Below are 12500 nucleotides of genomic sequence, written 5' to 3' on the forward strand. Positions count from 1 at the left end.
CGTCTCTGACTGATCCAAGCTGGACTCAAGGCAGCCAGAATGATCCATTAGTCCTCCTTTCTCAAAGAGGACTGAGCTCTTTGCACTTATTACTTCATCCTGAACCCTGAAGCAGGTTTTTACGAGCTGAGTGAGTCTGCAAGAGCATCCAAGAGTTTATTTTTTCTAAAGGAAGCATTTTTATATACGTTCACATCAAGTTAACCATATTTAATATCCAACATAACAGCGTAAAAATGACAGAAAATGACAAAAAGCATAAAATATGTTCCTGTAAATATCTTACTATCCTTAAGAACTACATGACCTAAAATGTTTCCAAGGGTTTAAGCTTTATAGACGATATACTGTTTCAGAAATAACGATATTATTGTCATTTAAAGATCATTTTATACCACTGATATAATGATAATATAATAGTATAATAATGTAAAGGTGGGATTGTAGACTTCAGTATAAACCCAGACTGCCATTATGTTTGGGGACTCCAGGATTCCGGAATTGTGCCGCGATTCCGGAATCCCGGCCAATTCCGGAATCGCGGCACAATTCCGGAATTCTTCTGCACTCTCCACTCAGGACGAGCACAGTGAGGAATGGAGGACACTACTCACTTAGCCAATGTGACATGAATAGCCTCTTAGCTGCTAATGTGAAGTGTGGCAATACTGAGGTCAAAGGTCATGTCCATGTATCATATGATAAGTCCATATATAGACATGATGACGCTGATAATTACGTTAATGTACGATAAGTCGATAATTATTATGACAGACCTAAAGATAATGCTCTAAGCAAAGTGTGTTGAGCTTTTCAGATGAACAGGAAGTGTGAAAGAGTGGTTTATTTTTAATGTGAGGTGTGATGAGCAACATTTCCTTCATGTCCTGGATTCAATTTCAACTTCCCCGCTTTGTGAAATCTATTAATTTATAGTTTTAAGTCATTTCTTAAAATAATACTGGAGTAAAAATGCTCATTAATATCAGGATATTGACTCCAGCCAGCCTTTTATTATATATGACAGATCAATAATTATTGTGTAACTACTGCAGAACGTATATAGGACATATTACCAAACCTGACAGTTGCACCACTTCTGCATCCGGCTGAAGAAATAGTTGCAAAACATAACTCTACATAACTCTGCATATTGTCATTTTTACTTTTTTCCCACCTGTACAGATCAAACACACATGCACACAATAAGTTTTAATGAGATATAAATATACTAAACTAGGCTGACTTCATCCCAATCACCATTAATTGAACTTTTAACCTTGATTACGATTAATGAACGATTATCTCTACCCCTTGATGAACAATGATGTATTTTCACAGTTTCTTTAGTTTAGTATTTTCCACTGCTGCCCTCACACATGAGGATCTTTAGGGAGTGAAGATAAAGATGTTTTAAGGTGTGACGCTGTGGTTAACGTCTAGTTTACTTGATTATAGAACTATGTAAAGATCATGGTTTGGGTTACAATGAAGGAAGGAAATACGGAGGAAGGAAGGAAGGAAGGAAGGAAGGAAGGAAGGAAGGAAGGAAGGAAAGAGGGAGGAAGGAGGAGGAAGGAAGGAAAGAATGACAGAGGAAAGGAAGGAAAGAAGGAAGGAGGGAGGAAAGAGAGAGGAAGGAATGAAAAAGAGAAGGAGGGAGGAAGGAAGGAAAGGAGGGAGGAAGGTAGGAGGGAGGAAGGTCAGAGTAAAGGAAACTATGTAAAGATCATTGGGTTAAAATGAAGGAAGGTAGGAGGGAGGAAGGAAGGGAGGAAAGAGAGGAAGGAACGAAAGAAAGAAGGAGGGAGGGAGGAAAGAAGGACAGAGGAAGGAAAGAAGGGCAGAGGAAAGGAAGGAGGGAAGGAAAGAAGGAAGCTGTGGTTAATGTCTAGTTGACTTGATCAGAACTATGTAAAGATCATGGTTTGGGTTAAAATGATCACTGGAGACAAGTTTTCAAATTCCTTTTAAAGATATGCAACCTTTTGTTGTCATGGCAACAGTGAACACCACCATTAATTGACATGAGCAAGATTAAGTCGATTTAGAGTTTCTAAATGTCGGTTTTGATTATTTTTTGGATTAATTGCCCAACCTTATCCTGACTCTAGGAGGAACCCCCCCCCAAAATGTCTCACTGATGTTGATCTCTGTCTGAACAAGTGAAAGTAAGAGTATGAGAGAAAGAAAGAGAAAGGGAAAGAAAGAAAGTCACAGAGACGACTGGAGAAGGAAAGACAGCCAGAAATAAAGAGACAGACAGTGAGCAAGTGTAATGGAGAGACTGTGTGTGTGTGTGTGTGTGTGTGTGCTCTCCGAACAGGGAGCGTCACTGAGGACATTTGTCTCTGGTCCGTGTTCGCTCTGCAGGTGTCCTCCCCTCGGACACTGGGCCCTTTCTGCTCCGTCCGGCATCAGCATGCATCACATCAGCCCAGTGCGCTCACTGCCTTACTCATCACACACACACACACACACACACAGAGCCACACGCTACATCACCGGTCAGTCCGAGCCGAGGGAGCGTGAGTCCAGGGGATTTCATGGAAGTCGGGCGATGCGGTCATATGACACAACCGACACGTAGCGGAGGGTTAAAGAGCAGCGGACAGATTAGCTTTGTGTCTGCACATAAATGACACGTATTGATGCTCAATGGAACATTTCATAAGCCGAGCCGGTGGCCTGTTGTTGTTGGTGTGGGCTCATGGATGACCGCAGAGGGACGGAGGGGTGGGGGTGGGGTGGGGGCGGGGATCAATGAGCTGGGCCTGGTTGCAACATGTGAGGGATAAAATCAGCCTGGTGCTGCTGAAACCTGATTTTGTATAAAGTCTGCGCTGAGTCAGAGTGAAGCAGAACCAGACGTTGTTTCTGTTTCGTCCTCGTCACATGACAATTACGTTTCTGGCTCGTTGCAGCTTCAATTGGGAGATTATAGTTCTGACCATGATTGAGCCTGAGTCTAGTTAGATGATATATTCTCTCAGATATAATAAATATTGTCATTTTAACACCATTTTATGCCAGGTACCGTGGTAATATTGGTTCAAATACCATACTTTCCTATTTTTGGCCCCACAATTTAAATAAACTTAAAGGTGAAACGTGTATATAATTGTATTGTATTAACAAAAAGTCTTATCCCTTTTGTATGTCTGCTCAACCGTTTAGTAGAGGTCACTTTGTGTCATATCATCTGGTCAAAAACTAAAATCTATTGAACCCATTTAACTTTTAGGTCAATCTTTACCACTTGTATGAGGAATGTAATGCACAGACAGACCATCAGATTGTTCTATGGTTGCTATAGATACAGGTTGTGCTATGGTTGCTATAGATGCAGGTTGTTCTATGGTTGCTATAGATACAGGTTGTTCTATGGTTGCTATAGATACAGGTTGTTCTATGGTTGCTATAGATACAGGTTGTGCTATGGTTGCTATAGATACAGGTTGTTCTATGGTTGCTATAGATACAGATTGTTCTATGGTTGCTATAGACACAGGTTGTTCTATGGTTGCTATAGATAGAGGTTGTTCTATGGTTGCTATAGATACAGGTTGTTCTATGGTTGCTATAGATACAGGTTGTGCTATGGTTGCTATAGATACAGGTTGTTCTATGGTTGCTATAGATACAGATTGTTCTATGGTTGCTATAGACACAGGTTGTTCTATGGTTGCTATAGATAGAGGTTGTTCTATGGTTGCTATAGATACAGATTGTTCTATGGTTGCTATAGATACAGGTTGTTCTATGGTTGCTATAGATACAGGTTGTGCTATGGTTGCTATAGATACAGGTTGTGCTATGGTTGCTATAGATGCAGGTTGTTCTGTGGTTGCTATAGATACAGGTTGTTCTATGGTTGCTATAGATACAGGTTGTTCTACGGTCACTGTAGATACAGGTTGTTCTACGGTTGCTATAGATACAGGTTGTCCTACGGTTGCTATAGATACAGATTGTTCTATGGTTGCTATAGATACAGGTTGTGCTATGGTTGCTATAGATACAGGTTGTTCTATGGTTGCTATAGATACAGGTTGTTCTACGGTTGCTATAGATACAGGTTGTTCTACGGTTGCTATAGATACAGGTTGTTCTATGGTTGCTATAGATACAGGCTGTTCTATGGTTGCTATAGATACAGGCTGTTCTATTGTTGCTATAGATACAGGCTGTTCTATTGTTGCTATAGATACAGGTTGTTCTATGGTTGCTATAGATACAGGCTGTTCTATGGTTGCTATAGATACAGGTTGTTCTATGGTTGCTATAGATACAGGTTGTTCTATGGTTGCTATAGATACAGGTTGTTCTATAGGTACAGGTTGTTCTATGGTTGCTATAGATACAGGCTGTTCTATGGTTGCTATAGATACAGGCTGTTCTACGGTTGCTATAGATACAGGTTGTTCTACGGTTGCTATAGATGCGGGTTGTGTTATGGTTGCTATAGATACGGGTTGTGTTATGGTTGCTATAGATACAGGTTGTTCTATGGTTGCTATAGATACAGTTTGTTCTATGGTTGCTATAGATACAGGTTGTTCTATGGTTGCTATAGATACAGGTTGTTCTGTGGTTGCTATAGATACAGGTTGTTCTATGGTTGCTATAGATACAGTTTGTTCTATGGTTGCTATAGATACAGGTTGTTCTATGGTTGCTATAGATACAGGTTGTTCTGTGGTTGCTATAGATACAGGTTGTTCTGTGGTTGCTATAGGTACAGGTTGTTCTATGGTTGCTATAGGTACAGGTTCTTCTATGGTTGCTATAGATACAGGTTGTTCTATGGTTGCTATAGATACAGGTTGTTCTATGGTTGCTATAGTTACAGGTTGTATATTAGTGTATAAATGAAGAATAACACAAATCACTGCTGACATAAGAGACATTTTTGAGGTTTAGTTTCATTTTTTTTCATCTTGTGCACGAACAGAATGAGTCTCTAACAAGTGTTTTGAATAAAGTTTAGAACAAATGAGGTCTGTAGAGGTTGTAATGGCCTCAAAGAGGAAGGAAAAGCTTGGTGTGACCTACAAAGGGTTAAATCTTAACTTGCAGAAACCATTTCTAAATTAAAATATGCCTGTTGAGATTAAGTACTGTTGCACAAGTCATTGCACTGAACATCAATACATTTTATTTTAGGTAATTTTGCATAACTTTAATATATTGTGATAATTATTTGTTGATTAAATGTAATGTTAATGTTTCCCAGGACGTGTTTCTATAAATAACAAATGCTTCTCGAACTTCAGATGACTTCAGACTCTTAGTGTTTTTCGTCTGTTTTGAGGAAACCAGAGTGTTGAATTCCTGGGAACGTCAGCATTTAACAAGAAATCTGATCCCGAGACTTGACTCGACTCGCCGTGTTCGAACACCGTGAGGAATGATGGAAACTGTGTGTGTGTGTGTGTGTGTGTGTGTGTGTGTGTGTGTGTGATCGCTGCGTTCGCGGTCTGCTGGCGTTTACATGTCGAGGTTCACAGGTCGTAACTCAGCAGTCAGTTTTACAGCAGCAGTCCGGAGTCGCTCGTCCCTGCAGGTCGACAAGCCACACGTGTGCATATGTGTTAAACACGGCCGGCTGTCACTTCCTGCGTCATCGCCCCCTCCCCTCTCCCCCCCTCCCTTCTTTCTCAGCCTAATTTTCCATCATAAACTCTGCAGGTTTCTCTCTGTCTTGGTTTTCTCTGCGAGCAGCCTGGCCTGGTTCACTGATCCCAGGGGTATCCCATGTTTCCTTGAGGCCACGAGCGCTCGAGGGGAGGTGTGTGTGTGTGTGTGTGTGTGTGTGTGTGTGTGTGTGTGTGTGTGTGTTGGGGGGGGGGGGGGGTCCAGTCTGTAAAACAGTCAGTTGGCACGCGACAACACAGTTACGCGTTCCTTCCAACATGCTGCATGTTCACAAACCCCCCGAATAGCTGTTGTTAGACCCCGTCTGTTTTGACTGTTCCTTCCTTCCTTCCTTCCTTCCTCTTTCTTTCCTCCCCATTACTTTCCTTCTTTCCTCTGTCCCTTCCTTCCTTCCTTCCTTCCTCCTTCCCTTCCTTCCTTGTTCCTCCTTTCCATCCTTCCTTCTTTTCCTTCCTTCTTCCTCTCTTCCTCCCTTCCTCCTCCCTTCCTTCCTTTCCTTCCTTCTTCCTCTCTTCCTCCCTCCTTTCCTTTCTTCTTCCTCCCTTCGTCCCTTCCCTCCTTTCCTTCCTTCTTCCTCCCTTCCTTCCTTTCCTTCCTTCCTTGACTCGAGGACACCAGGAGGGTTAAAATAAAAACCGTTACGCTCTGTCGGTGAAGAGAGTTCCCTAAATCCCAACACGGGGGTTTAAACTGGAGCTCAGGATGTTTTATTTTAGCTTCCTGTGTTACTCTGGACTCTGATCACACATCATCAGGAGAAACTCTGCAGCCGAACGTTAGTCTCTTATTTCATGATGATCACACATGAGCTCAAGTTCAGATCCAGCTTCACTTCATGAGGTTTACAGGATTTTATAAAAGGTTTGCAAAAGTGTACTGATGTTGTTCATGATCAACTTTTTATTTTTTTATTGCTTGTACAGAGATATTAGTGAGCAGATATCGGCCTATAGATACAGGTTGTTCTATGGTTGCTATAGATACAGGTTGTTCTATGGTTGCTATAGATACAGGTTGTTCTATGGTTGCTATAGATACAGGTTGTTATATGGTTGCTATCGGTACAGGTTGTTCTATGGTTGCTATAGATACAGGTTGTTCTGTGGTTGCTATAGATACAGGTTGTTCTATGGTTGCTATAGATACAGGTTGTTCTATGGTTGCTATAGATACAGGTTGAGCAGATATCAGCCTATGACATATATCAGCATCGGCGTATGTGTTCTCTATCTGATATATGAGCTGATTTTTTTATTTTTTATTATATAAGCAGCATTTAATTTATATTTGATAATTTTTCTTAATTCAAGTTTAATATATTTGTACATGTTTTTTGCTATTCAGTTAGTTATAGGTATTAAATTCAGTGTAGTTTACTATTTCACTACATTAATGTAATTTTAATTTGATAAAGGCATATTCTATTCTATGTTCATGTGTATATATTTATTATATAAACAATTATTGGCTGTCATATTGATATCAGACTTTTTTCTTTACTCCTTAATATCGATATTGACCCTAAAAATATAGTAATGATCAGGTTCTAGTTGTACCACATTCACACAGAAAGGGACGAGCAGCTATTGATGCAACTAACTAAACAGATAGTAGAAGGGAAAAATAGAGCAAAGAGCAAATGAAAAGGAAAGAAAAACTAAACTAAAACTGACAGAGTGTGGAGTTCATCGGCCCACACAGTCTGACCTCCACCTCACCCTGCTCCTGCTCCACTCCTGCTGCATTTTAAATCTACTCCAGTCACAGCTTCTCTTTCACATAGTGATGAACCTGCAGGGAAACTTCAGTGACTCTGCAGCTTTATAGTCTGTTTGTCCGGATGCAACTTTATGACGTAGTTTCATGTTTTCGGTCACTACCAGCGCTGTGATAGCATTGTTTTCAGAGAATAGGCAGTAAGAAAGAAAAAAAGTCACTGCACACTATCTGCTCAGCACCAAACAGGCTGACGGACACAGTTAGCTGTAGACTAGCTGGTGGACATAGTGGAGCATAGGCTTTACGCGGATCTGATCGGCTATATCAGATCGGCCGATATTTAGCATTTTATCTAATTAGTGAGATCGGCTGTAATGTCTTAATTCGCCGATCCGATCAATGACATCATGTTGAAACTTTTTGCAGATGCTCCCGTTGCATAGATTGCAGATGGCTTGTGTTTTATCGGAGGGAGGAAGGAGGTAAGGAAGGAAGGAGGGAAGGAAGGATAGATTGCAGATGGCTTGTGTTTTATCTCATTTACTCTGAAGAAGCTCCACACCACCGACATGTTTGTTTGAATCCGACAGCTAGTTTTGAAGACTGACTATTAAGTTTCTCTGCGTAGGATTTTGTTTAGAGGGACAAAGATTCTTTACATTTTCAGCTCTATATTAATAATCTGTGTCTCTACTAGAATATCTTTACATGATTTCCAGTTAAAAACTCCTTATTTATCTTCTACTGGTCCTTTATGTAGTCGCTCAGTTCAGCCTCTGTCTGAAACAGGCCGTTTTAGCTCCTGTCTCTTTAAGGCCCCCCTTAGCAACCACCTTAGCAACCATAGCTTCTACATCAATTAACTATAGCAGCAGGATTTCACTTCTTTTGCTCCTTCTTTACTCCAAATCTTCAATTTCTCAAATCACATCCGTACATGTTGGAGCTGAAACGATGTGACGGACAATAAAGTTTTTTGAATCTTGAATCATGAGCTGTCGGATTCAAACAAACATGTGGGTGTTGTGGGCAGACAGATAAAACACTAAAGAACCTCGTGGGGAAGCATCTGCAAAATGTTTCAACACCTCAAATGTATCTGGATAGGAAACACGAGGAGGAGAAGCCAAGTTTAAGAAACGGAGCGTGGACAAAGAAGACGTGATCGGTTTATTTAAACTCACTCATCGATGTTCGGTGATCGGCCCCAAAAATCCTGATCCTGTAAAGCCTAGTGGGAGCATTTAGATATTTCCCTCAGGAAGTTGGTGGAGAACAAAAACGGAGCTAAAAAAGAAAGAATATTAGACTTGGCCGATCAAATCAGCAGCTCTTGCCTCATTTTTAAGAGCGTTTATAGACGTAATTGACATTTCTAAACAGTAAAATCTGTGAAAACTGTCATATTAAGTGTAGATCTACAGATTCTGATGCATTTCATGGTTTTAAACTTTAGATTTATAGTACTTTTTTTGTTTTAACCATGCCTGCCAATCACCCACAAACCTCTGTCCACTCTGAACGAGAATTACATGTAATTTAGTGACAGTTGTTAAAGTCGACTTTTGTTTGGTTTTGAGCTGTCAGGATTAAAATACAGTGTGTGTTTCCTGCGGTGAGGTTTGATGACAGACGTAGTGAGACGTACGGCAGGATTCTTCTTTTCTTTTCTTTGGAGGATGTTTTTTTTTCAGGGTGTGATGTGTCACTCGTAAGCCTTTATTTGCCAAATGTGGAAGTGCACACACAGCAAATTCCTTCCTTTATCTCCGCTCCCTCAATCACATGTTGAGGAGGGTTGTCTCTGTGTTTTTGCTGTTTGACGTAAAAACAAGAAAGTCGACATTGTTGTTGTTGGACACAAAGATCTGAAAGTGTGATCTGTGGTGTGGCCTGTTCCTCCCATAGACTGTATAAAAGAAATGGACGTAACATCTGTGACGTCACCCATTGGTTTGTGGACTGCTGCTCAGAAGGCCAATAGTTTTGAATCTAGGCAGCGCCATCTTGAAAATTTCAGGTGCATGCTGGGAAAAATAAAAACATGGATTCTACTTATATGGGCATGAGGCGGAGCCGTGGGCGGAGCGGGGAGGTTGCTATGGTTGCGAGGGCTGGATCTCGAGGACATTGGTCAATCAACCTGTCAATCAGGACGTAGCCACGCCCTAATGCATACCCTGCTTTATCGTCAAATATAAAATCAGGGAGGCCAAAATGTCCCAAATGAACATCATACTGCATTGAAGAAGGCTTTAAACTAGCGATTGAGACCATAAACACATTTTGAAAACGTTTACTGAGGTTAGAAATCAAGTGAGAAGTTGGTGAATTCTCCATTGACTTGTATAGAGACGGTCGCCCCCTGGTGGCCTTTTGATAGAATGCAGCTCTAAGTTACTTCCTGGTTGTCTTCATTTCAGAGGACCAGAACTCCCCGCCTGGTTCCTTCTTGTTCATATCGCATCATTTCACCTGTAACAGAAGTGTTGTGGTGACTCAAAAAGATGAATTGAGTTTGGTTTCTGATCTGTTCTCCTCGTTTCTCTGCAGATAACTCCACAGGCGTGAAGGTGGCATGCTACATCCTGATCGGAGTCGGAGCTCTCTCCATGCTCATGGGCTTCCTCGGCTGCTTGGGAGCCATTTATGAGATCCGCTGTCTGCTCGGCCTGGTGAGTGAGAGGAGACGACTGTGTGTTTGTATTTATTTATTTATGTATGCATGTAGACGCCATGATGGATAGTACAGGCATCGAACAACGGGGGGGATTTAAGAGAAAAGCTTAAAATGACTGGATAAAAATGTAAAGGAAACACTTAAGAGCTGGAAATGATCAGTTAATCTTCATAAGTTTGTTTTATGTGTCGTTGTTCTCACACTCCTTCCTCCTTCCCCCTTCCTCCTCCTCTCTTCAGTACTTCACCTGCTTGCTGTTGGTCCTCCTCGCTCAGATCACCGCCGGCGCTCTCATCTACTTCCAGAAGACTGTGGTGAGTAACGCAACTTCCTGCCTCCTATAGTCAACTGTTTAGGTGTTTGAAGCAACAAGAAAGAGCTTTGAACTTTGAACTTCCTGTCTGGAGGTGTGATGCCTTGTGTGCATCGACATCTGCTGCCTGTAAACGCTTTGCTCCCACATGTATGCAGATATCCGACTTCTTCTATTTCTTCTATTTCTTCTTCTTCTACTTTTTCCTCTTCTTCTTCTACTACTACTTCTTCTTCTTCTACTTCTTCTATTTCTACTACTACTACTACTACTACTACTACTTCTTCTTCTTCTACTTCCTCTACTTCTTCTTCTACTACTTCTACTAGCGTCACAGCATTTGAAGTTTGCACCAATAGAAACAGCTACAACAACGCTAATGTTTGCACTGAAGATCAATTTTTAAATATATGATATGATTTTATTCATAAGTATAAAATCCCAAGAAGTTAAAAGACACAAAGAAACATTAACAAGAGCAAGACTTTTAACATATGATAATAATCTTTCTCGTTTGGCCACATGACTCCTTAAACACGTCAAACACGTGTTACTAAAACCACAATAATCCTCCTTTTTTTTTTTTTTAACCCTCCTGTTGTCCTCAGGTCAAGGAAGGAAGGAAGGAAGGAGGGAGGAAGGAAGGAAGGAAGGAATGAGGAAAGAAGGAAAGACAGAAAGAAGGAAGGAAGGAATGAGGAAGGGAGGAGTAAGGAAGGAAGGAAGGAGTAAGGGAGGAAGGAAGGAAAGAAAGAAGGAAGGAAGGACAGAATGAGGAAGGAAAGGATTAAGGAGGGAGGAAGAGGAATGAAGTAAGGAAAGGAGGAAGGAAGGACAGGAGGAAGGAAGGGAGGAAGGAAGGACAGGAGGAAGGAAGGGAGGAAAGAAGGATGGAAGGAAGGAAAGAAAGAAAGAAGTACGGAAGGAGGAGGGAGCAAAGAATGAGGGAAGGAAGGGAAGAACGAAGAAAAAAATTAAAGAAAAAGGAAGGAAGGAAGGAAGGAAGGAAGGAAGGAAGGAAGGAAGGAAGGAAGGAAGGAAGGAACAGTCAAAAGAGACGGGGTCAATTTGAGCCGGGAGGACGACAGGAGGGTTAAACATTTGACTGTGTTCAGGTGATTTTAACAGACGGTTCTCACACGTCTGTTAATGATTCACCTTTTTAATCTTTGTGTTATAACTCTCGACCATCAGAGGAGGAAGCAGAACTCTGAGCTCTGACTGAAACAACATGTGCTAACCATATGACTTTTACTGGGGCTTTTACGACGAGTGTACGACTGTAACAGAGAGTTCAGCCTGTGATAAGACGACACACACACACACACACACACACACACACACACACACACACACACACACACACACACACACACACACACACACATGGTCAAAGTGTCACCAATAAACTGAAAATGAAAGTGACAGCGGTTGGTGCCACACCGCCCCCTGGTGGTTAAAATGAAGCAGTTTACATTATGAACAAAGCAGTTACTCCTGAGTAGCCACATACAGCCCAATTTGATCTCATGTGGGCCGGATCATTAAAAGGAAGGAAGGACGGAAGAAAAGAAGGAAGGAAGGAAGGAAAGGAGGGAGGGAGGGAGGGAGAAAGGAAGGAAGGAAGCAAGGAAAGGAGGGAGGGAGGAAGAAGGAAGGAAGGGAAGGAGGGAGGGAGGAAGGAAGGAAGGGAGGGAGGGAGGAAGGAAGGAAGGAAGGAAAGGAGGGAGGGAGAAAGGAAGGAAAGTAGGAAAGGAGGGAGGGGGAAAGGAAAAGAGGAAGGAAGGAAAGGAGGGAGGGAGGAAGGAATAAGGAAGGAAGGGAGGGAGAAAGGAAGGAATAAGGAAGGAAAGGAGGGAGAAAGGAAGGAAAGTAGGGAGGGAGGGAGGGAGGAAGAAGGAAGGAAAGAAGGGAAGGAAAGGAGGGAGGAAGGAAGGAGGGAGGAAGGAGGGAGGGAGGGAAGGAAAGGTGGGAGGGAGGGGGAAGGAAGGGTTGGAGGGAGGGAGGAAGAAGGAAGGAAAGGAGGGAGGGAGGGAGAAAGGAAGAAGGGAAGGAAAGGAGGGAGGAGGGAGGGAGGGAGAAGGGAAAGGAAGGAGGGAAGGAAAGGAGGGAGGGAGGGAGGGAGGGAGG

The 12500-nt window shown here is 42.0% G+C and overlaps 1 protein-coding gene across 1 annotated transcript in view; it reads left to right on the forward strand.

The window, feature by feature from the left end:
- The first annotated feature begins 474 nt into the window (after positions 1-474).
- The window catches only part of LOC128365612 (CD82 antigen-like), a 23478-nt gene continuing 11452 nt past the window's right edge, over positions 475-12500 (forward strand). Inside the window, exons 1-3 of the mRNA XM_053326280.1 lie at positions 475-589; positions 9931-10052; positions 10297-10371. Coding sequence (XP_053182255.1) covers positions 475-589; positions 9931-10052; positions 10297-10371 — 312 coding nt within the window. The remainder of the gene's footprint in view (positions 590-9930; positions 10053-10296; positions 10372-12500) is intronic.

The sequence above is a fragment of the Scomber japonicus genome, chromosome 1 (genome assembly GCF_027409825.1).
Source record: "Scomber japonicus isolate fScoJap1 chromosome 1, fScoJap1.pri, whole genome shotgun sequence".
Lineage (NCBI taxonomy): Eukaryota > Metazoa > Chordata > Actinopteri > Scombriformes > Scombridae > Scomber > Scomber japonicus.